The sequence below is a fragment of the Drosophila mojavensis genome, unplaced genomic scaffold, assembly GCF_018153725.1.
Source record: "Drosophila mojavensis isolate 15081-1352.22 unplaced genomic scaffold, ASM1815372v1 contig_136, whole genome shotgun sequence".
In the NCBI taxonomy this organism is placed as follows: domain Eukaryota; kingdom Metazoa; phylum Arthropoda; class Insecta; order Diptera; family Drosophilidae; genus Drosophila; species Drosophila mojavensis.
The window spans coordinates 4,627,501-4,650,887 of record NW_025318667.1 but is presented as its reverse complement, the minus strand read 5'-3'; the positions used below and the strand labels follow the sequence as shown (position 1 = coordinate 4,650,887).

At 37.8% G+C, this 23,387-nt stretch overlaps 1 protein-coding gene across 15 annotated transcripts in view; it reads right to left on the bottom strand.

Moving 5' to 3' along the window:
* LOC6585899 (small conductance calcium-activated potassium channel protein) overlaps positions 1-23,387 on the bottom strand; it is a 100,669-nt gene that overhangs the window by 75,864 nt on the left and 1,418 nt on the right. For all 15 annotated transcript variants that reach the window (XR_004364629.2, XM_044006965.1, XM_032733084.2 and 12 more), the window contains exon 3: positions 3,488-4,612. Coding sequence is in view for 14 of the 15 variants with exons in the window: in XM_044006965.1 (XP_043862900.1) it covers positions 3,488-4,612 (1,125 nt within the window). In the remaining variant the exon portion in view is untranslated. The remainder of the gene's footprint in view (positions 1-3,487; positions 4,613-23,387) is intronic.

Sequence of the window (23,387 nt, the reverse complement as noted above, 5' to 3'; positions counted from 1 at the left end):
ATAAAAACTTGAAGGGACCTATGGGATCTACAGACAGATCAGCGCAATAACTGTCAAGTCCTTGATGTTACAAAGTATATGTATGCATATCGATAAGTTGATAACAACTTGAAGGAACCTATGGGATCTATAGACAGATCAGCGCAATAACTGTCAAGTCCTTGATGTTACAAAGTATATGTATATACTATATATACCATATTTGCATACTATATACGAGTATAACACCTATGACCCCCCACACTAAAGTTATATACCCGGTTCAACTAGCTGCAATTAGCTACAGGATATTTTCATTGCGGCTAGCTCTGAGCACTTTATATCTTTATATATATATATATATATATATATATATATATATATATATATATATACTTATATACATTATTATCGTAGGCCATTAGCTTTGTCCAAGTTGTTCTGGTTCTTTCTCTCCCTCTCTCTTCCTATCTCGCTCCTTTTTTTAAAGCTTTTTGTGTCCGTTTAACAACTCTGCCGGACTTTGGCTACGCCACGCCCCCTCATAGAAACCGCCCAACCTCCGGGGCCCCCTGTTCTAGACCACGGTAGCACCTAGCTGTACAAAGTGTCAATTATCTACAGCGTCAACAAGGCTGGACAAAAAAAAAAAAAAAAAAGAGAAACACCAAAAAATATACAACAAAAAAAAAACAAGAACAACAACGAAAATAATAAAGATAAAAACGCGACAGCAAATGTCAAAGAGTGAAAATAATCATCAATCATTTTAAGGTCAAACGGGCGAGCCGTGAAGCAAGGAATACGTACATATATAGATGGATAGCTATGCGAATACACTGCGAGAAAGAAGTACTTAAGTGAATAGCTGTTCTGTGTGCCTTGCGGCTGACAAACTCGATTTGAGCCTAAATCAAGTTTTCAAATTCTATTAAAACTAGAATTGAATTACTGTCCTAGGCAATCCTCCTCTTGCCTTCTCTCTCGCTCTTGCTTTCAATTTGATACAATGAGTTGCAAGAGCGAGAAAGAGTTATGGTGTGTGAGAATCACAGATGAGATTTGTGGAACCATTTGATAGATTCTAAGAGAACTGAGAGCTGCAGTTGGTTGAGGATATATCTATCCAGCATTTCCTATCAATACCCAAAGCAAAACTTTACAGAAATTGCTAGTTTTTTGTTCTCACTGTATATCTATATATTTATATATACAAATATATATATATATATAAGATATAGCGCAGACAGTGTCGACAATTTATTGATATTAATTACAATACTAATTATTGGTCTATATTTAGTGGCGTTAACATTTCGTTTCGGGCCCCCCCCCCTCCAGCCCCCTCTATCCCCAACAGAAACTGTCACCGAGAGAGCGCATTTATATTTAATGACGGCTACGTGTGTGGCCGCAACTATAAATATATAATACATATACATATATATAGTATATCTATATATATTATATACCTATCAGTTGTATTTCTCACATACATAAAAATGTGACAATTTAAAGAGAAATTTCTATGCGATTATATATGAATAAATATGCATGTAAAGCTATACGAATGTTAATATGTACATGGGCAAATGCATAATCAATTGGGCATTTCAGATGTTGTTTTAATGGGCAATTTGTCATGTTTGATTTACTATTATCTCGCTATTTCGCGCCTCGCTCGGCTCGCTCAGCTCGGCGATTCTCATATAATAATAATAATAATTAATAATAATTGAGCCAATGCGGCGTATGCGCAATATTGATTTTCACTAATTGGATTTCGGAGCGCGAAAAGCGAAAAGCGACAGCAACGAATCAAAGCGTAAAGAAAACAAAATATGAAAAAAAAATAAAATAAATGGAAAATTGGAAAAATTGTGGAAAATGTAAAGTGGAAAATTCGAAATGCTTAAGTACTTAAGGCATGAAAATCAATTGATGGCAATGAGAACTCATGTCGAATGTCAAGTACTTAAGGCAACAAACTGTGAATGGAAACTAATTAAAAAGGTAAACTTATTATTGATAAATAATTAAATATCGATTTATCGAGTACTACGGCCATGTACGCATAGATATAGTTATGTATGTATGTATGTACGTACATATAGCCACGTGCAAGAGGTAAATTATTCAAATTGTTTGCCTAACAAACTTGAACTTTCGATTGGACAAAAAAGTTTCAATGGGCGAGGCTTGAGAAAACATAGTTATCGATCAGATCAACAAGTACCGATCGATAACTAAAATATAATATTATTTAATACATATCTGTATATATTCATTTAAATCTAACTACAAACAGCAATATCATAAAGACAAGGATATCGATAACATATTATACGACTAAATAAATATATAAATAACTATCGATAATGTAAATAGAAAAGTTTGTTATATATTAAAATAATTAACTACTTTGAACGCAACTTTGTAAAAAAAATTACGCAAAAAACTATCGATAGACAGATTCATTGTGATTGTTATCGAACGTTTTTAGCATAAATAGCAATAGTAACTACAAGAGTAATTATAGAAAAACAGCGAGGGAAAGTACATTCGATAACTCGGTAATATATTGGAATTTACTAAACTATCGATACTTTTTGTCGATATGTGTACTATTGAATCAAAGTAGAAGTTACAAAATATATTAAAAAGATACCTTCAGTTCGATTTTATTCACGGTAGGGACTAAAATATCGATAGCTATCGATAGCTGTGAAATGTGTTCGATGGACTTGTAATATTTAACTTAAATCAATCAATGCCAATACTTTAAACTGCGAGAGCAGTCTTAATTCTAAGCTATTCAAATTTATCGATAGTTATCGATAGTTGGTATCAATCCTGAATATTTGACTAATTGTCTTCAAATGAAAATTGATTACTTGAAGTGAAACTGAAAGCTAGATACCCTCTAGCTTGTCAGTCAAAGCTTAACTATCGATAACTATTGATAGGGATGCATCGGGACAGTAACTCTGAATGAATAGAATGGTAACTGAATGGATAGATGAACTTAAACAAGATATCACATAAGTGTTGATGCATTCCTACATCGTACATCGCCTAGCTCTAGCGATATATTCCATCCATCTCTAATGTTCACTGGCAACTATAGAGATTAACAGATTGAGATTTTGGGGTGTGTAACACATAACATCAAGTGCGCTATGTAGTACAGTGTACACCAAATACATAAAGACATAGATATATATATATTTATTTATATATTTATATTTATATAGAACGAGAGGGAGACAGAGAGAGAGACAGGGGCTTGGGGTGGGGTTGGGGATGGAGGTGTAGTCAGAGATGGGGTCTAACGTTTATTGATTCATTCAATGTTCGGATTGTACATATGTGTGTGCCCTAACAGCCATTATATATATATATCTATACACATATGTATATGCATATTTGTCTAGACAAAGACAGACATAGAGATAGAGAGAGAAAGAGAGAGATATTGGCTGAAGTTAGTACAGCACTCAATGCTCACCTGCTTGAACGGACGCATGCCGCCGTTGATCCTCAGGGAATCGGCCGCAATGCCCGCAATGCCATCCTGTGTGCTCTCCCGCAGCTGCTTCAGCGACACGTTCGGCACGGTGTGCGAGTGGCCGCAGGAGCTGTGCGTGCCGCAGCAAATCGCCGTGCTGCTCGATTCCGGCTGTGAGCTTTGCCTAATTATCCGGGAGCCGTTCGTTGGCGATGAGGTAATCAAAACGGGCGGCACCTGCGGCTGTTGATAGTGATGCAGTTGCAATTGCTGCTGATGCAGCAGCAATTGTTGTTGCTGTTGCTGCTGCTGCTGCTGTTGTTGTTGTTGCTGCTGCTGCTGTTGCAGCGTTGAGTTTGATATGCATATGGCCATGGAGCTGCTTAGATTGATTGGCTGATAGGCACTTTTGACGCTATCTCGCGATGCGGATCTATCGATTTGCGCCCCCGTCGAGATGGGCGTGGTCGAGGCACGACGACTGCAATTGCGACAGGCGCGACATCGACTCGGCGCACTCGGCGGTATGCTCGACGATAGATTCTGATATGAGGATGTGCCCAGATTGGGATGGCTCGAGCCAGTGCCGCTGCCTAAATTCATAATTGATATGGTCGGTTTCTGTTGTTGTTGTTGCTGTTGTTCGATTGGTTGCTGCTGCTGCTGCTGTTTGGTCTGCTGCGATGTGCCAGCCACACTGGTCGTTGCCGATATTGTTGTGGTCGTTGATGTGTTCTGTGTTAGTTCTTGGTCCTCTTCGTGTACCTCAATGTCGGGCACATTGGTCGTGCATGGAGCCTGCCGGCCCAGCCCCTGTTCGATGTCCTCGAGATGGCCAATGCAACCGCCGCGCATACTCTCCTCGGAGCCCATGCGCAGCTGTTGCGATTGCTGCGGACTGGTTAGATATGTGGAAGTTCGATCCTGACGCATCAGCGTCGGTTTGCCACCGGACGTGGAAGCCATATTGTTTGTGGTTGGTCCATTCGCCGAGCTGCTCTTCACCTGCCGCAGCAGCGCGGTCCGTCCGCCCCCCTTTGTGGCATTCGATACGAGCAGGGAGTCCGTCTCCTCGGAGCTAACATAGCCCGAGTTCGTATTATCGTTTAGCTTTTGAATTGACATCTGCAAAGGAGCAAAGAAAGGCCATTTATTGATTGTATGTACATATATGTACAATACGAATACCCTGTAATATTAAAAATCATTATGTAAGGAAAAGAGTTACCTAAGATCTACATTCCTCATAGAATAGCTTGAATTAACGTACTCATATATGGTTTTATTATATGGTTGACGTGCAGCTCGACTAGCAAATACCCTGTAGGCAACAGTGCCAACTGAGTGACATGTGACTCTAGAGCATTTCAAGCTCTTTTCATAACTCAAACTGTAGTTTACAAAAGCTCAAGCTGAATCGAATGAGATCTAAAGTGTTGCTCGACTAACAACTACCCTGTACTTGACACAAAGATTAAAAATGAATATCTATTAAGTGTTGAGAAGCTTAATAGCCGAGAACTACTAGCTTCCTGTTGATTTTTAAGTTACATTTTAGCAGTGTGTACTCAAAATAAATGCACTAAAAATACCCTGTAAATAATAATTATTCTATATATGACTTAACTCTTTAAAATCTAAACAGAATTTAAATTTTGAGCGCTTTGATTATGCTCTAAACATTTTTTGAAGAAAACTCGACTAGCAGATACCCTGTAAACAACAACAAGATAAGAAAATAACATATTTGTATAAGGTTTTATTACAAACAATATTTGAGTTGATCTAGTTTGCTCTTTAGAGCATTTCTCACAATAAGCTCGACTAACAAATACCCTGTATATGTGATCGATGGGATCCTTAAACAGTATAAAGTCGCAAATACCCTGTAAGCAACAACAACACCTCAATAACAATACCATAAGCAGATGCATGCATAATCAATATTGAAACACAACAGAATAACTCTTTTAAAAAACTCTATGGTTAAACTCGACTAACAAATACCCTCTTTAAACTCAACTCAACTCTTTAAACGTCTTAAAATGCTCAGCTCTTTCACTCAATATATTCTTAATGGAGCTAAAGCTTTCTACTTAAGAACTTAGCGGAGAAAAAAGCGCTGGCCAGCATTACACAAAGCTTTCGTAAAGTTTAAGAAACAGCCAAAAGCAAAGAGATAACGGCAAACAGTTTTTAGATACGAACGCGAAGCACGTGTACAAAACTAAGCCTAGCTAGACGTACAGCTATGCAAGAGCAGTTGGTCAGGTGTGTGTGTGTGTGTGGCGTGTATATGTATTTGTGTGTGGGCTTATATGTATGTTTGCTTAGCTAAGACCGCTGAGCTGGAAAACTTGATGACCGCACACCTACAGGATGGCAAACATTGAAATGCAAACATGAACTCACGCACATGAGCTTAAGCAATGTGTGTGTGTGTGTGTGTGTGTGTGTGTGTGTGTGTGTGTGTGTGTGTGAGGCATTTCTATATTTGATATGCAAGCTATGACGGGTTGGCTGGATTGGTTAGTCGCTTGGCTGACTGCGGCTCAGGACCCACAAATTGACACTTCGATGTTGTCGATAGGGCGGAAGTGGTTTAAATCGTTCAGCGGGTTCACGTGGTCCAGGTGGTTCAGGTGCTTCGGAGGGTTTCAGCTAGTTCAGGTGGTTTTATTTACTTTATTTTTATTTAATTTTTTTTTTTTTGATGTTGATGCCACGAAAAACTAATTTGAAACGAGTTTCAAATCAAACTAACCATAAACAAGAAAATCAATAGTTAAGCTATAAATACAAAAACAACAACATAGGGCGGCCCATAATTTTCGGCGATAATACCCTATAAAAGGCGCTTAAAGAGGCATAATTAAGCACACACATACACCTTGATATATGTATGTACGTTAATACTCCCAGCTATTAAGCCATCACACGTATAATTTAGTTGTTCACCAGCGTCGTTTAAATTTAATTATAGTTAATTTTGTTTCCTCTTTATTTATTTTATATTTTTTGTTTTCGTTTTCGTGTTTTTTTTTTATGTAAATCGATATTTGGGAATGTGGGGCGTTTGTGGATGAGGCACGGTAACATTTATATGTGGATTATATTTTATTCTCTTTCATATTAAATCGATAATTTGAACAGCTCCCATTCGGATTTATGGATAGATCCAATTAAATAATGTTGACAAGATAATTTGGCAATGGAATAAATTACAATCGATATCAAGCAATCGCTATTTTTACTATCAATAAGAAGCTTCATGTTCAATGTACCGATAGCACATATCTACTGCAATAATCGATACATATATTATATATTTAATGAATATGCTCATTATGCTCCCTGATATAGTCGAACAAATCAATAAATCGATAACAAATATATTCCCTATATTATCAGTAACTGTAATAATATACAATACAATCGGAATATATGTAACTTATCAACGAAATCATCATCAAATTCGATCATTTTTTATTTAAACGTAATCAATAGCTACTATCGATCGCAGTAATCGTAATATTAACACTGTAATCGTCATTAAAAGCGTGTTATCATAATCATTATTATCGATAAGTGTAATCGTATACAATTTTATGGATAACAGCTGGATAACTGCTGTAATTCATATAAGTAAAACAGACTCGATAGACTCCAAACTTAATGAACTTAACTAGGGAAGTATTTCTTTCATATATATTTTGAAATACATTTCAGATGGAGGCTATGGGGGCGGCACCTGTATATACATATGTATGTGTATATAGCTTTAAACCTCTTTATTTGCCATTGTGCTTATTAGTGTTGCCTTGAGCAATTGTACCGTTTCGACACGGGGAATTGACTGGTGGCAGTAACAGCAATGGCGACGCCAACGGTAACGGTAACGGTAACGGCAAGGGCAACGGCAATGGCAATGGCAATGGCAACAATAACAGTAGCACAATTACAGTAACAGTGACACTGAGGACATGAGTCTTGGGACATGAGCGACACGAAATATAAAAAAGTCGAAACACCTGCGCAGACCAACCAAACCAAACCAAACCGAACCCAACCCAAGCCCAAGCCCAAGCCCAACCACAACCACACCCAGCCCCAACCCCAGCCTCTGCCCCTGCTCCAGCCCCAGTCCCAGTCCCAGCCATGCCTACGACAGTCAGTCACACGTTGCCTGGCGAGCGTGCCGCTAATAATAGTCGCCGCCCAATTGAACTCCCAAGCTCTAATTCGCTCCCAGTTGCCCGCTCCCTTGAGCTTCGTAGCGAGTCAATGCATTGTCTGACAATTGTGGCAACAAATTGGGTTAACATTTTTTGCTAACCAACACTGGCGGCCAGTGTTGCCAGTGTGTACCATAGTGCACCTGCATCTGGCGTTAGAGAGTTAAATTCAATTTCCCAAACTTCAATATGAAAATAAATTAAAGCATTATGCGATGAGCATCAACAGCCGCACAATACCCGTTCACAGATGAAAAAAGAAAAGAGATAGAGATAGATATAGATATAGATATAGATATAGATATAGATATAGATATAGATATAGATATAGATATAGATATAGATATAGATATAGATATAGATATAGATATAGATATAGATATAGATATAGATATAGATATAGATATAGATATAGATATAGATATAGATATAGATATAGATATAGATATAGATATAGATATAGATATATATATATATATATATATATATATATATATATATATATATATATATATATAGATATAGATATAGATATAGATATAGATATAGATATAGATATAGATATAGATATAGATATAGATATAGATATAGATATAGATATAGATATAGATATAGATATAGATATAGATATAGATATAGATATAGATATAGATATAGATATAGATATAGATATAGATATAGATATAGATATAGATATAGATATAGATATAGATATAGATATAGATATAGATATAGATATAGATATAGATATAGATATAGATATAGATATAGATATATATATAGATATAGATATAGATATAGATATAGATATAGATATAGATATAGATATAGATATAGATATAGATATAGATATAGATATAGATATAGATATAGATATAGATATAGATATAGATATAGATATAGATATAGATATAGATATAGATATAGATATAGATATAGATATAGATATAGATATAGATATAGATATAGATATAGATATAGATATACCCGCTTACACTTTAACAAACAGGTATATAGATTATAGAGAGAGTGAAAATAAAAGTACGAGTCATTAAAATTGTTGGCTGTGGCACGGTTGGTCTCATATTGATTGCATTGTCGGTTAAATTATGACAGGTCGAACGGAGGAGCTGCTGGGGGCAATGGATGGCTTGGGGTTGATCAACAAAAATTAAACAATATTATTATGACAGTAAATACACACGCACACACACACACACGTCTATGTAAATAGATATACGTAATACCTTGCGGAAGCAACAGAGTTTCGGAATTTTACAATTGGCTCATTAACTGAGGACTAAAGTAAACAGAGCAATTTTCATAGGATATTTGAGAAATAATTGCAAATTACATATAGTGTTAAGGCAGACACACGATGAATCTATTCATATATGTATATGATAGCTATTTCATATTTACAGTTATTTCAAGAGAACTGCTAATGGCAATATATAGTTTTGCATTGCTCAAGAGTCTAGAATTGCTGGAAAATTGAGTGAACGACTATGAAAAGGTAAGTATAAGTAGACAGTTTAACAAACAGATATGTATATCTGAAAGGTATTTTCATTTATGGGTCCATATGTACATATGTATATGGAGGTATATAGGTACACAGTACGTATATATAAGTATACCTGCTTATGTAGGCGCATGGGTACACATATATTTAGGTAGATAAGCACATATGTATAAGAGCTACATGGTGGTACATGTGTATGCATAGGTACCTACATATGTATATGTGTATACATAGATGTGTATTTATATACACTGATATAGAGGTATACAATGGTACATACATATGTATAGATACATGGGTAAATATGTGTAAATAGGTACATATATACAAAGGTACATGTACCGACACTGATACATAGGTAGATAGGTACATACTAGGGATGCACATACAAAATATGTTATAAAGGTTTATATGTATTGTATGGTTGCATAGGTACATAATAATATATAGGTACATATGCATATGGTACATATTTACAGATGTATACATAAGTACATATATAGGTACATATGTTTATATGGGTACATTTAAATATGTACATAATATATAGGTACATATGTACATAAGATGTGGTACATATTAACAGATGCATACCAAAGTACATATGTAGGTACACATGTATATATAGGTACATATATATGTGTATAGTATGTATATAATCATGTATGCATATATTTAAATATGTATTTATATAAAATGAAAGTATTTAGGAGCAAAGTCTCGTAGATCCATTGGCGCGTAGGTACTTATATTGATGCATATATACATAGGTACACTACTATACATACATACATGTATATGGGTACATTAATGTTGATTGGCATAAGTAGGTATGAAGATGAAAATATTTACTGCTAAACATTCTTATGTTCCTATAAATTATTTGCCCAATCACTTGACATCGGATTTGTATGCAGAGTAAAAGCCTTAAAGCTCCGGATAAAAATGAAAGACTCCTCGCCGGCGTCACATGGCTGCCTTTGCATCGATGTAGTCGCTCAATTTGTTGGGCACTTTTTTTGCTGTGATTGGGGATATGCTGAGGATATGCTGTTGGGCGAGCAGAGATGCCCATTTCACTGGCGGTGTGTCTATAAATTGTTTTAGCGAGCGACAAACCGGGACAAATTCGAACAATGAATGCCTGTGGTTGACCTCGTGCACGGAAGCACGGTGCATGTGGGTAAAGTGCGGATAAGTTATGTGCCAGTTGGCCAGGTGACCCAGATGTCATTCAGCAGTTGGCGTTAAAAACATGCCACACCAATACACACAGCGCCCAGAACAGGCCAATAACAATAAAACAACTCGGCGACAACAGCGATCACAGCACACAGGACACAGCACACAGGACACATGGGCTCGTGTCCGAAACAGAGCAACTGGCCACGGTAAAAAACCAAAAAAAAACCAAACAACAGCAAAGAACAAAACAAAATAAGAGACGAGAGCAAAACGCCGGAAAAAACAAAACGCAAAATAAAAGTACAAAAAATAAAATAAAGCGAGAAACAAAAGCAACACAGAAAAAAAATCTATTGTGTAATAGCTGCTTCAGGTTTGCCCATTCAAACCTGATAGCCTTGTTTAATGGCCTGGCCACAATTCCGGACAACGCCTCCTGCGAGCCGGAGTCCCTCAGACCGCCCACTCAACACCCACGGACGACCCCCCCCCAGCCGTTTACGACCCCTGCCTTGAGCTCGATCTGTTTCTTCTCTCTGTCTGCCCTAGCGGCCTACGCGCGGCACCCACGACGCCTGTGCTCCTCCTGCTCCTCCTGTCGACCCGCTACCCCCTCCTACCACCTGTGACTGTGCCAGTTCCCGTTTTACCCGACATCCCCTTCGACTCTCTGAGTACCCCTCTTTACCCCCTCTGCCTCGTTTGCCCCTACCCATCACCTACCTACGCACCGCCCACATCTCTAGACTCACCGCATGCGACTTGGCCAAGTTCCATTCTCAGCCTATCCCACCTTGTTTCCACGTGCGCCAATCCCTGTCTCTGTCTCTGTCTCTGTCTCTGCCCCCACCTCCATGGCACCTTTGCTGTCGCACCGACCAGCCCAACCCCCCCGCCCCCTGCCAAATGTCCAAATCCGTGTCCCATGCCCCAATTCTCGTTGCTCCAGCGATTCGACGTTCGCATGTAGAGATAAAAATTTATTGCACAACTCAAAATCAGGTTCCGAGCGCTGGCTGAGCTTTGTGCAAGGACTGACCCCAACATACCTCTCTATATACATACATATATATATATATATATACAGGTGTGTATATGTATATAAATTCATTATGGTGCTAGCAAGCAGCAAGAAAATCGTTAACTTGACTAAAGCTTGGCCAACAATTTGATCCGCCAGTTTATAACAAGTAAGAAAGCTCTAGTCGAGACTGCTCGACTACGAGATCCCCTGAACCCTTGGAGCAATAGATATTTCAATACTTTTTCGCGACTTTCAGCTTACACAAGAAACACGCACACACACACACACACGCACGTACGCACACACAGGCATACATACACACACACGCATACAGACACACATACACACACACACGCATACATACACAAACGCATACACACACACACATACACACACACACACACACACACATACACAAACACATACACACACAAGCAACCACGCATAAACACGCATGGGCTGCAGTGTGCGCTTACTATGAGAACTTAATTGTTTAATAACTTTTTTTATGGACGTACGATCTTCATGAAACTTTGAGATTATGATTATAACATGAATATGCATGTAATTGCCAAAGCACAAGTCTCTAGTATTTGAAATACGCTTTTTACAAAAGTGAGGGTGAGGGGGTGAATTTAGAGGTGGGGGGTAAATTTTAACAAAAACCGAAATTGTATAAATTGCATATAAGCATACATTAAAAATTTGGAGACTCTAGCAATAAAGGTGTAGAAGATATAATTTTATAACTGGGTTTCGATAAGGTTTTTTATCGATAAAAAAAGATCGAGATGAGTTATCGATTTTTAATGATAAACTTGATATGCGCGCTGTAATTACGGACATTTTAAAAAAAATTTGAAGTCTCTAGCTCTTATATCTTCTGAAATCGACGCGTTCATACATACGGACAGACGGACAGACGGACAGACGGACAGACGGACAGACAGACGGACAGGGCCAAATCAACTCAGCTCGTCACCCTGATCAAGAATATATATACTTTGTGGGGTCTGCCACGCCTCCTTCTCCCTGTTACATACATTTCAACAAAACCATTATACCCTGATTTCCCATTGAAAATGGGTTCAGGGTATAAAAAGAAAAAAAAAAAAACAAAATTAAAATTGTATTCGCATATATTTTCTTCTTCTTTTGCTCCGGCTCGACCTCGTTGCATTCGTCAAGCGTCCACAGGACGGCCATAACGAATGGATAAGTTACAGCCAGTGCGAGAGCGAGAGCCAGAGCCAGAGCCAGAGCCAGAGCGACAACCAAATGCCTTTTAGAAGCCAGTTACCTAACGGCCATTTGGACTAAGGACTCTGTGGCTGACGTCAGAGCGGCCATTGTGGAAGAACTACAGCAGGAAACGATGACAAAAGCCGACCAGGCATCAGCATAAGGCTGAAGGGAGAAGCGAAACGAGAAGTGCTATACAAGTCAAAGCAAATGTTTTCAGACGTCATTTTATGCAATGCCAAGTGTCGATGTTGAAACGAAGCGAACGAAAGGTCGACAGCGAAGCAACCTGGCCACAATATTATGCCAGCCATAAGGGAGAAACTTGCGAGAACTCACGAAAAGCTATGTAGCTAAGTAGCTAGAAGCGTGTCCACGTGTCGCACAAAGTAAACAAACAGAAGTAATGAGAGTGTGAGAGTGTGAGAGTATAAGCGTAAGAAAGTACGAAAAAGTCACGAGAAGAAGAAGAAACGTAGAGAAGCAAGAAACGACGTAAAAACTTCTGAATAAGTGAAACGAGTTCAAACATCATTTAAGGCGTTCCGCAATGCAAAAAACGGCAAACCAAACAAAACAGTCTAACCTCAATATTGTGCTAGGCATGACAGAATGAAAGAATGAAAGAACCTGTCCTAGGCTAAGCAGGCAAAGTAGAGGTGTCAGAGTGTAGAAAAATTCAAAGTGCAAATAAGTAGATATTATTGTAAACGAAGCGGCACAAGCGAGAAGCGCAACGGGGGAAAATCAGTGGAAAATGCACAGAATGAGAAATGCAAATACTCATAATATAAAGATGGGTAATAGTAAGTATAAACAATATTATAGAGTAAAGAGAGAGGTAGAGGAAGTAGAAGCAGTGAATGAAAGTCGAATAGGAACGTGAGAAGCATTGAAGAAGCTGAAATTGTATAGCAATATTTTTATGGTATATATGAAACATTCATGAAATATTCTCTCTTTGTTTTAGGAAATACCTCTCTCTTTAAGCCCTCAAAGCTTCGAGAAATAATTAATTAATTTGATTAGTTGGAAGCTCGGAGAAAGACTAAGACTATAATATATGAAATACTACATAGCTATTAATTCTTCCACAATTCGTAAAATGATTCCTTGTGAAGGAGAGAGAGGGACAGACAGAGAGAGAAGATGTCTCTGTCTGTCCCTTTTTTTCCTTCTCTCTTTCTCTGTCTCTGTAGCTCTCTCTCTCTATCTGTCTGTAATACACACTCTCTCTCTCTCTCTCTCTCTCTCTCTCTCGCTCCTTCTGCCTCTCGCCGCTTTCAAAGGCTATTCTTCCCCATCTTTCTATATCGATTGGAAACTGTCTCTAACTTTATCTCTGTCCCTCGCACTAACTCTCCAACTCTCACTAACTAACACTGTCTCTTTCTCTGTCTCTCCGTCTCTATCTCTCTCTCTCTCTCTCTATCTGTCTGTAACTCTCTCAATCTCACACTCTTTCTCTCTCCTTCTTCCACTCGCCACTTTCAATGTTTATTCTTCCCTGTCTCTCTCTCTCTCTCTCTCTCTCTCTCTCATTCTTCTCTATTCTATTCTCTCTAACTTTCTCTCTCTTTCGCGCACTAACTCTCTCCAACTCTCACTAAATCTCTCTAACTATATCCCTCTCTCTCCGTCTCACCCTCTCTCTCTCTCTCTCTCTCTCTCTCTCTCTCTCTCTCTCTCTCTCTCTATCTGTCTGTAACTCAATCTCACTCTCTTTTTCTATCATTCTTCCACTCGCCGCTTTCAATGTTTATTCTTCCCTGTCTCTGTCTCTCTCTCTCTATTCTTCTCTATTCTATTCTCTCTAACTTTCTCTCTCATTCGCGCACTAACTTTCTCCAACTCTCACTAAATCTCTCTAACTATATCCCTCTCTCTCCGTCTCACCCTCTCTCTCTCTCTCTCTCTCTCTCACTCTCTCTCTCTCTGTCTCTATCCGTAACAGTGTCATTCTCACTCTCTCTCCTTCTCCCTCTCGCCGCTTTCAAAGTTTATTACATGAATTTCATCAGTCAATTATTGTTCTCTGTGTATCTTAACCCTTCAAAAATTAATAGAACATTTCCCTTTCACCTTCTCACACCCCTCCCCCCCCTTAGCATTCTCAACAGCTCTCAAAGGCTTAGCAGAAATTTAAGTTTTGTCATCGATTTAATCAGCTTTCTACGACTTGTTAGTTTCCATCCAATCCACGTTATCCGGCGGCTCAGATCTCTGTGTGTTCTTCGAAAGTGATGTCAGATGATGAGGGGTCAGCGGGTTGATAAAGACGTGCTGAACTTAAAATTAGATATATCTATCACAGAGCTGTTGAGCATTTTATGCTATGCTTTGCTTTAGCCAAAAGTCAACAAGATGATGAAGGTACCGTTATTTTGCATCATTTGATTGACCATCCCTTTCCCCCTCTCTCTATGTCTCTCCCTCTCTCACTCCCTCTATAAGCTACAATACCTTTCATATTATAAATGCGAGGGCCCCCCCATGCTCTCCCCTTAACCTTCGCCTAACTCAAATACAATGCCAAAAAAACTGACATTTTCGATGGGGGTCGAGCACACAAAGGACTTTTCGCTCAGTTTGGATGATTGGTTAGTGGTGGAGAGGTATCAAAGAGAGAGAGAGAGAGAACGGGAATGGGAGACCGGGGATAGAGAGTGAGCAGGGCAACTGATGCCAAGTTAATGAAAGCATCAACGGGAATGCTACTTAGAATTGCCCTTCAGCCAAGAGCTGTGCATTCATCTACATATAATACTTTTATAATATACTACTATATAAACACACCCACACACATACATCCATACACCCACACACCCACACACACACACAGATAGATTGTGAAACATACAAAAGGTTGTGCCAAAGTAATTTACTTTGCTGTTCATGCCCAGAAATTCGAACTGAAATTGAAATGACATACGTTAAAGGCGAAAAAAGAAAATAGATTTCGACAGACAGTTTGACATTGTCTAATCGTGACAACTGTCGAGATAGATCTATATCCATAGTGTACACACATACACCCCATACATACATATCTGCATACATATGCCGTTCTGTATACATATACATACATATTTACTTATATGTCAAATGTGTACATATTTATCTTGAAAACAATAATAACATATGCCGCCATTATAAAGATATTTCGCTTGAATTCTGACTATGGCCTGAGAAATGGGAAATGAGAAATGGGAGATGGGAAATGGAAATGGAACATGGGGCATGAAGCAGGTGGTACATGCGGGTCGCTTGGGGGAGGCTCGCTGAAGAGCATGTACTTAGCATTATGTAGCGTCGAGCGTCGGCACTGAGTCATAAACGATTTGCCCATTTCATCATTTTGCTTTCTAATTGAATAAATATCTATATGAATATATATGTGAAATATATACAAAGCATCTTATCTATACTAAATAAGCAGCTATACCCTGTAGTTGGGAGCATGCACTCAATGAATATATGTGGGAGATGCTGGAGATCTTAAAGTGTGAAAATTTGTGTTTTATAAATAGGAATGCTCAAGGAACTAGAAATCCTGAAGGATCTATACTATAGAATAACTCAGGAACCAGAAGGTCTGTAAGTATATACATATATATAATAATCTACCTTAACCCGGGAACTATAATATCCAAAAGACCTATCATAAACTCTATTAAACTTACGTAAAGCCATATATATATATACCTTCTATTTGTGTTAGTCTCTCGTAGAGCTACAAACGTATAGCAAACTTGAATGCCTAATTGAAGATATCGCAGCATTTAACAGGGTAGCTATAAGTCGTGCCATCTTACGTATTTACGCAACTCCCTTACGTTGTTTGCAATGTTTTGCTAACAAAACAAACAGAAAGCAAAAGACGCATCTATGTAGCATGCCCAAACACACACACAGCTAAACATAAAGGGTACACACACACACACACGCATAGAGTGTGCTGTTGTGCCACGCCCCTTGGTTGAAAAGCAAAGAAAAGCTGGAAAAAAAAATTGAATAAATTTATGTGTTGGTAGCCTGGCAATAAAGATTTGGGTTCATTGGCTTGACATTGATGAGAGAGAGACAACGGCCCAGTGATGGACTCGGATGTAAATTGACTACACGAACTGTATAAATATTTTATGCACACGCACACACAGACATACCTGAAATGTGAGTGGATATGTATATATGTGTACAATATATACATACATATATATTATGGTTGTTTTTTTTTTTTTTTAAGTAGCTGCAGCCAAACGTAAAATCAATCAATGAACGCGCCAAAAATCAGCAGATGTTACATACATACATATCTGTATGTATATGCATATATACATATATATTTATATACGACACGTCAATATTACCTCAATACACACACACACACTCGCACACACATTCACTCTGTTAAGGAACTTAGCCAAATTACCTTATGAAAAGTTAACGCAAGTTTTGTCTTGTTTTTTTTTTTTTTCTCTCTTCCTCTTTCCCTCTCTCTCTCTCTCTCACTCTCTTCCTCTCTGCGTTGTTTGCTCTCTTTGTTTTGTGTAAATCAATTAGGTAAACCCCCAAACAAACTAACATTATTAATAAACTGCTTTGCCTAATCGATAACTAAACGTTTGCGCATTTACATTAACATTTACATTAACATTAGCATTCCGCATTGAGCGCACATTAAACCAAAACTACTTCAACTTGGCCCAAACACAAGGTCAACTCGTAGAAGTTAACTGCATAAATAGGCATATATAAGTACATATATATGTATATAGACGCTCATATATATCTCGTAATTCTATAATCATAGAATCTGCTTAGAGCTTTTTTACATACGTTATAAAAGTCGTGAAAATAAAGTTTATATCTTTTTAGCCAGATCTAAAGGCGCAAAGTTTTGATATAATCATCAAGTAGACTAAATTTGTTGAGTGTTTCTCGGGGTAATCTATCCATTAATATAGCAGATTCTTGAGCTATCATAAACTAAATGTGAATACTTTTCAGACATAATGTAGCTATCTGAGCCCATTACAATTGGGCTTTGATTAAAGGGGCAGACAGAGTCTTAGCAGACTCCATAGAGTATATACATATGTTCTTGATCAGGGCGATGAGCTGAGTCGATTTAGCCCTGTCCGTGCGTATGTCTCTCCGTCCGTTGAACTGTCCATCCGTCTGTCTGTCCGTATGTATGAACGTGACGATCTGAGAACCAATAAGAGTTACAGACTTTTTTTAGGTTCCTGTGAACCTTAAGTAACCCGAGAACTATTCCGGTTTTATTCATTTCTTTACTACATAGAGCTTATAAGTATACCCCCTGAGATATCATCTATTAGTAGTCTCAACTTTGCATCCGACTTGAGTTCCGGCTCATAAGCCCATTTCTCTGCCTTCCAATTCAATATTATTCTACAGAAATATTTTCCACTTTTCTATTCTATTTAGTTAATAGTTTTTCACATAAAAAAGTAAACTAATGGGAAAATGTTAATTGAATCAAAGACTACTCCTACTTGTAGGCCGAAGGCTCAATATGGATGGACTCAGATTACGAATACCCTGAATACTGTAGTGTCGAAGGGATACCCCCGCCTCCGACAGTACAGCATTTAGGGTATTCGTAATGAGCTCTGATATCCATACCAGATTAAAAACATTACCATATGCTCTATTACATCAGGAATGGGAATAAAAGTGAGAGTGCGAGTGCGAGTGAAGGCCTTGAGCTAAGTGAACCGAATGATTGATTACATTTTGCATTAATTGCGTTTTTCTGTTCATTAACCAGCAGCAGAGGCAGACGATTAAAAATTACAGAGATGATTTCAACGTAAATAAATATCAAATTCAATTTTACATTCTGGAAAATTCCAATTGGAGCTCTGTAAATATTACGCGTAGCTCGACTAGTCGCACATGGAATTCCCTTTGAAAAAGCAGCACACAGTTTCGGAACTGATGCTGATGCTCTCTAGTCGGGTATGACCGACGGACAGACACTCTCGGTTGCATGTTAACTTTATGCAGTGAAAACAAAAATAATGGAAGAGCGAGTTGTATATACTTTAGTAGTAATGTAAGTAGATTATAACAGATTCAGGCACTAGCTATGTATATGAGTGTGCACCTATAGAAATCTCTAAGTGGGCAAAGAGAAATACCCAAACTCTTTTAAACTCTGTATCACAGTATATCAAATATATAACTATATTTTAGAGCATATACTTTTAGTGAACTAATCAACTATATGGGCTATCATGATATCTCTCTCCATCAGTTGATCTCTTAAAATGCCATATACACATAAATTTCATGTCATACAAAAATACTTCAACATCAATCTCATATGAGTACATTGAGAGCGTTGCATATGGCATTAAAAATTCATAATGCCCTTTGGAGCGCAGGTATTCCAAAAAGCAACACAAATAAATAAAACGTAAGCTATAAAAACACAGAAAAAAAAAAACTACTTAAAATTCACAAACAGACCATAAAAATGAACTTCGCTCTTAATTAAGGCAAACATATAGGAAATACCTAAATGCATATACAAACGTACATACATATATATGTATATATATACATCTGGGAAACATACGAGAGCTCTCTCTCCCTTTCCCCCTCTCTCTCTTTCTCTCTCTCTCTCTCTTGCTCTCTCTCTCTCTGCATATGCAGTTGCCGTAGAGCGAGACAGATTGAGTCCCGTAGGCCGGTGCATCGGGAACAGCTCGCCGGGTGCTATTTATGGCAAATTCCTGAATTGCAGATATATATTTAGATATATATATAATATATAAGTACAAATATATATATGAATGCATTTGTCGTAATGCACCGCACTCGCAAAATAGGTTCAACCACATTTAGCGAGCTGCACGTTTGGCAAATGAAAGCGAATTTTTCTTGAGTTCTTGCGGTAAGCAAACAATTTTTATAATTTTGCAAAATCTTTTACAATTGTCATAAAAACAGAAATTTAATGCGCTTTCGCTTTTAAATAGAATCAGAATCAGCATCTGAATTCGGAATCTGTTTGCATCATGCAATGCTCTAGCAATTGCTGTCGGAAATTGCAGATGACGCTGCTGCTGTTAACTTGGGCTGTTAACTGGTGCTGTTAACTGCTGCTGTTATCTTTTGTTGTTAGCTGTTACTGTTAACTGTTGCACTACAAAATTTATGTTACTCAGAGATGTTAGTTAATGTTAACTAAATCTACTATTCGTTGCTGTTAACTGTTGTTAGTTGTTTCTGTTAGCTATTGTTGTTAACTGTGGCTGTTAACTTTGGCTGTTAAATGTTGCAGTAAGAAATTGGTGTTAATTAGAAATGTTACATTTTTATGTTAACTGAGACCCCTATAGATTGCTGTTATCTGTTGCTGTTAACTTTTGATGTTGCTGTTAACTGTTACTGTTAACTGTTGATGTTAACTGTGGCTGTTAACTGATGCTGTTAACTGATGCTGTTAACTGTTGCTCTTAACAGTTGCTGTTAACTATTTATGCTAACTTTTGCTGTTGACTGTTGCTATTAATTGTTGCTGCTAACTGTTGCTGTTAACTGTTGCTGTTAAATATTGCTGTTAACTGTTGCTGTTAACTGTTGCTGCTGCTATTGCTCTTAGCTGTTGCAGTACGAAATTGCTGTCAAGTTTTAATGTTAAGATCACTAACATTTGCTGTTAGCTAATCCTGTATGTAGCTATTATTAGTAGCTATTGCTATTACCCATCAGCCGATATCAATTGCTGTTAACTATTAGCGTTAATAGTTGCTGCTGGCTATTGCTGCTATCTGTTGCTGTAAAGTATTGCTGTTAACTATTGTCAAATGGCTATGTTAGCTATATCGCTGCAAGCTATTGCTAAAGGCGATTGCACTCGGCACCTGCTGTAGAGGATTTCTACTGTAATTATGTGTTGATGCTGCTGTTAGTAATTGCTATTACCGATTGCTAGTGGCTATTGCTGTTAGCTGTTGCCGTTAGCGATTCCAATTACCGATTGCTGTCATCAACTGATGCTGTTATGTACACCTATTGATTGTGCTATTAGCCATTGCTGTTGGAAATACGATAGAAATAGCATAGTTACTGTCAGCTGTTGGCGTTAGCTGCTGTTGCTGCTGCACTCAATCATTGCTGTCAGCTATTGCTGGCTAATGCAGTTACTGTTCGCCTTTGCGAGAGCAATTTTAATGGAAATCCAATATGCAGCTGGTGGGCGTTGCACAGGCATGCCGCCCTTGCAATTACAGCTGTTAATTAACAGGCTCTCCACTTAAGAGCTGGCTATTCCATGTGCGATATTTATGTACTACGCCTCGCACCTAAAGCTGGGGCGCATGACTCCGTTCTTTGTCTTCTTGGACTCCCATTGGCTTGGGTCAAAGTCCGAGCAATGCAGACGCTGAATGATTTCGCTTTACAATTCCACAATCAAATAGAATCGCATAAATATTTCGATAAACTCATCAGGCGAACAGCAATTTGTATAAATCGAGATATTTTGATAAACGATATAAACAAAAATCATATTATGATTGATATTGCCGTGAAGAGTGAAAGAAAAATGAGCAGAGCATCATTAAAACGTAGCGTAAAATCAAATATCAGATCTTTGTTTACGCTACGGAATCATTCTATTAACTCAAGCAAATGTTGAAAATATATAAATTTCTGTTTTGATGTACGAATTGAAATATTTATATATTTGTATATTTCATTTAAGTGCTTCAATTCCACATGTGAAAATAATCTATTTTAATATGATTTTTCATGCTGATAGCGAGCGCAATAACAATGATCGGAGACCCAACTGAGATGATTGTCAGATGGGGAATTGTGACTCAGTTCAGATTAGTTATTTTAGTAGTACTTGATGAACCAGGGAACTAGTTAATAGGACGTTTGGCTCGCTCATGAACTAGTTCAGTTGAGCAAAATAATAATTATTAGTTCCCCACTTGTTCAGCTCTCTATGAATAGAACAGAAGAACCACTAGTTCATGAGCAACTGAACTAAACAACTTTTCTCACTTTTTCTCTCCTTCGCCCTCGAAACATTCAATGAATAGTCGAATAGCAAAGCCTTGAGTATTGTTCATGAACTAGTTACATTGAGCAGCTCATGAGCTATACACACTTTTACATCAATTATTCATTTATTCCGTAGCCAGTGCTCAGCATTAGTTGATAGTTCCACTAGCTCATGAGCAACTAAGGCACTTAATACATTTGGTTCATGATTAATTCAATCAATCAAAGCACTGAGCGGAACCGAATCATTCAAGATTCAGTGATTAAGTTGCCCTGTTCTTTTGAACAACTAATTCAATTGAACATTTTTTTCAAGAAACTCAACCAAATCTGCGCAGCTAAAAGCTGACAAGCAAACTAACTGCTTGTTAAATATTTAAAAGCTGCATTTACTGAAGAGCTACAGAAAAAAATAAAAAATAAAAAGAAAATGAAAATGAAAATGAAAAACGTTTTGTCAGTCTCAAAAAAGGCTTTCAACTTGAAGGGAAGCTTTAGCAAAGCCAACCAAACGATTTGCTTAAACAATATGAAAAGAAATTTCAAACAAAAAATTACCAAAAACAAAATAAAACGAACTTACATGAAACAAAAACGAAATAAAAGCCAAACAGTAAAAAGCCATTTAGACATGTTGCCCAGAGAAAACAAAAAACAAAAAACAAAATCTGGAGAATGAGCAGAACAAAACTTTCCCAAGTAACTGTAACTTGAACATGAACTTTTAACTAGCCTGAGAGCTATATGCATACATATGTACATGTATATGTATATGCATGTTGATATATTGATTCAAAAAATTTGAAAGTACAGTGAATACTCGACTCTCGAACAATGTAAGAAAATAATAGATGTTGAAATGCGACAATGGCATTTATAGCGACAATTGCATCGAGTATATACAGTTATTATTTCTCTCGCTCGCTACTACAACTCCCCCATGTCCCTCCCTCTCTCTCGGTGACCCCCTCCTGTGTTATCGCATTGGCAATAAGCTAGCTTAAGCTAGCACAACACTCGGCCCAGGATCTGTGGCTGACACGAAAAGCTTTTTGTCCAGATTGCCAAGCACTTCAGCTGAGGGACGTGGGGGCGAATCGAGAGGGGCGGGTAGTGGGGCACACATATAGTTGTGGAGGGTTTTCATACACGATAATGAAATCAAAAGGGGTATATTGGGTTTGTTATCTGCTCGTATCTCTATCTGTCTGTCTGTGCTTTCGTTTATCCATTCCAACGTCCGTTCATCCATCTTCCTTTCTTCTTCGTCTGATTTAAAATGGGATTATGCAAATATATACTCGTAATGACAACTCAAGATCGAATATACATAGTAGATTCATGTTTCCATCGAGAAGAAAAGCTTTATCTTATTATTATTATTGTTGATCTACTTCAGCAATTTACCCTAAAGATCAATATATATCTTGATATGCCTCTTGTGGGCGTGGCAAAATGTTCGATCTTCAATAGCTTTAAAACTAGAGCTAACAAATTTGAGAGTTAATTAAGAGAGCAGGCTCAAGCTTGCGCTTCAAAAACCGTGAATGGGTATCATGCAGTCGACTACGCCCGATTGCAACATCGTGACTGTTTTTTTGGTTGCTTTTTGGAATTGTGTATATTGTGTTTGTGGTT